Genomic DNA, 2692 nt, shown 5'->3' with positions numbered 1-2692 from the left:
TATCAATAACCTCAGATATGCAGATGACACCACCCTTATGGCAGAAAGTGAAGAGGAACTCAAAAGCCTCTTGATGAAAGTGAAAGTGGAGAGTGAAAAAGTTGGCTTAAATCTCAATATTCAGAAAACTAAGATCATGGCATCTGGTCCCATCACTTCATGGCAAATAGATGGGGAAACAGTGGAAACCATGTCAGACTTTATTTTTCTGGGCTCCAGAATCACTACAGATGGTGACTGCAGCCATGAAATTAAAAGATGCTTACTCCTTGGAAGGAAAGTTATGACCAACCTAGACAGCATATTCAAAAGCAGAGACATTACTTTGCCAACAAAGGTCCGTCTAGTCAAGGCTATGGTTTTCCAGTGGTCATGTATGGATCTGAGAGTTGGGCTGTGAAGAAGGCTGAGTGCTGAATAATTGATTTATCTTATAGGATGCACTAATTTAAGGTAAAATTTAACAACGTATAAGCTAAATTTCCTTTGAATCAACCTGTTACATTCTCACTCATATGTTTTCTTTTGTCATTTTTGAATATAAGTATGATCTCTGGCAACCCACTCCAATATTCTTGCCTGGAGAATCCCAGGGACATAGGAGTCTGGTGGGCTGCCGTCTATGGCAGAGTCGAACACAACTGAAGTGACTTAGCAGCAGCAGCAACAGCATGATCTCTGTAAGTGTTAATGCATAGACTTTATTATCTGTGAGAAATCTAAGGTGGATATAATGCTTGTGCTTGGAAAGAATTTAAAATAAAGAGGAACTTCTTCCTCAAATCAGCATGGTAGTAACACCAGGAATTTGAACATGTTATCTATGGTCCCCAAACCACAGGCTGGGATTAGATGACTGACAACGTATAAATCTAAGAATGGAGGTCAAGTCAGATACCAGTGACTCCAGGTTATGAGGTCATTTCAGCTACGGTTTTGCTATTGATCAAATAGTATTTGATAAAGCTAGTCATTTATAATTATAATACTATATAAAATTGCAAATTGGAGTCTATATATCCAAGTTATATGAGGATAAAATAATAAACAACATTATAAAATAAACATTATATATACATATGTCCTTGACTGTGCTAGTGTGTCAGTCAGCATACATATATACACATATTGGTAGGAACATACTGAGAAGCACATGGATGATAGCAAATGGGTTTTTCTGCATATAAATATAGTATAGGTAGAGGGTTGATTGTTGTTTTAAAACATCCAGGGAGAAAAGAAATGCATTCATAATGTAAAAATATTTTCAGCGTATCTTCTTGATATTGAGGCATAGAAGAACCTTACCCCCAATTTTTTAACTTTAATTTTTACTGTGAAAATATGCTTTACAGCTAAATCAAATTTTCCAGAACATTCTATTCATTGCCTCTTTTACATCTTTATTCCTTAAACTATAGATGATGGGATTCAGCATGGGAATCACAACGCTGTAAAAGAGGGACACAATCATGTCATGGTCCAAGGCATAGCTGGAACTTGGCCTCACATACATGAAGAGGATGGTCCCATGAAAAACGGACACTGCAGTCAGGTGAGAGCCACAAGTAGAAAAGACTTTCCTTCTCCCTTCAGCGGAATGCATCCTCAGAATGGCCAACAGAATGAAGCCATAGGAGATCAGGACAATCAGGACAGTGACTATCTCAATGGAGCCCACAAGGTAGAAGAACAGAAGCTGGTTTGTGTGAGTGTCAGAGCAAGAAATAGCGAGGAGGGGAGGGATGTCACAGAAGACATGTCTGATTTCATTGGAGGCACAGAAGGAGAGGCTGAAAGTAGCCACTGTGTGTACAGTAGCATGCACAATGCCACCAACATAGGAAGCAATGATGAGTGGCATGTAGACTCTGGGTGCCATGCTGACTGAATACAGGAGGGGGTTGTAGATGGCCACGTAGTGATCATATGCCATTGCAGCGAGAAGAAAGCATTCTGTGGTCCCAAAAGTAGTGGAGAGAAACATCTGTGCTGCACACTCAGACAACAAAATGGTTTTGTTTTTTGACATAAAATCTGCTAACATTTTTGGTGTAATTACTGAAGAATAGCAGGCATCAACAGATGACAGCACACTCAGAAAATAGTACATAGGATTGTGGAGCCGGCAATCCCCAATGACCAATATAACTAGTCCTAAATTTCCAATCAAAGTAAAGAGATAAATTGCTAGAAACAGGAAGAATAAGATAAATTGTATTTCAGGATTATCTGTGAGACCTTTCAGTACAAATATAGTAACTTCAGAGGTATTCTTCATGGTGACTCCTCATGGAACAAATTTTAACATAAAATTACAATTCATTTACTACAAAATAATAAAAACATTGTGACTCAGTAATGTGGCTTAAAGGATTTTGACATATGCTCTCATATTTATTTTGGGAGATGTTTCATTTCGGAGTTGTTGATCAGGAGACGTGACAAAGCAGTGAGTAAAGTGTCCATGTTGCTCACTGGAGAATCAAATACCAATATTTGTGTGTTCACTTACTTCTTGTATCCATGTAATTTATAAAACCATCAGGTTAACTGGTTAATGTGTCACTGCATTCTATTATCTGTCCTCATACTAAATCACATTAAAATGCACCAAATGACTGAATAAAATATAATTTTCCTCTGATATCCAAACACATAAGATAGCATATCAGTGTACAGATCCCTGGAA

General features: G+C 37.9%; 1 protein-coding gene across 1 annotated transcript; it reads right to left on the bottom strand.

Moving 5' to 3' along the window:
* Window positions 1-1360: 1360 nt before the first annotated feature.
* Window positions 1361-2281, bottom strand: LOC113906029 (olfactory receptor 5T2-like). Its single transcript, XM_027564051.1, has one exon. The coding sequence runs from the start codon at window positions 2279-2281 to the stop codon at window positions 1361-1363; it is 921 nt and encodes a 306-aa protein (XP_027419852.1).
* Between the last annotated feature and the right edge of the window lie 411 nt (window positions 2282-2692).

Source organism: Bos indicus x Bos taurus, chromosome 15, assembly GCF_003369695.1.
Source record: "Bos indicus x Bos taurus breed Angus x Brahman F1 hybrid chromosome 15, Bos_hybrid_MaternalHap_v2.0, whole genome shotgun sequence".
NCBI classification, from domain to species: domain Eukaryota; kingdom Metazoa; phylum Chordata; class Mammalia; order Artiodactyla; family Bovidae; genus Bos; species Bos indicus x Bos taurus.
The sequence above is the reverse complement of the archived record's forward strand: the minus strand, read 5'-3'. Positions and strand labels throughout refer to the sequence as shown.

Coding starts and splice junctions, on each gene's coding strand:
- LOC113906029 (XM_027564051.1), bottom strand. CDS start 2,281: ATGAAGAATACCTCTGAAGTTACTATATTTGTACTGAAAGGTCTCACA.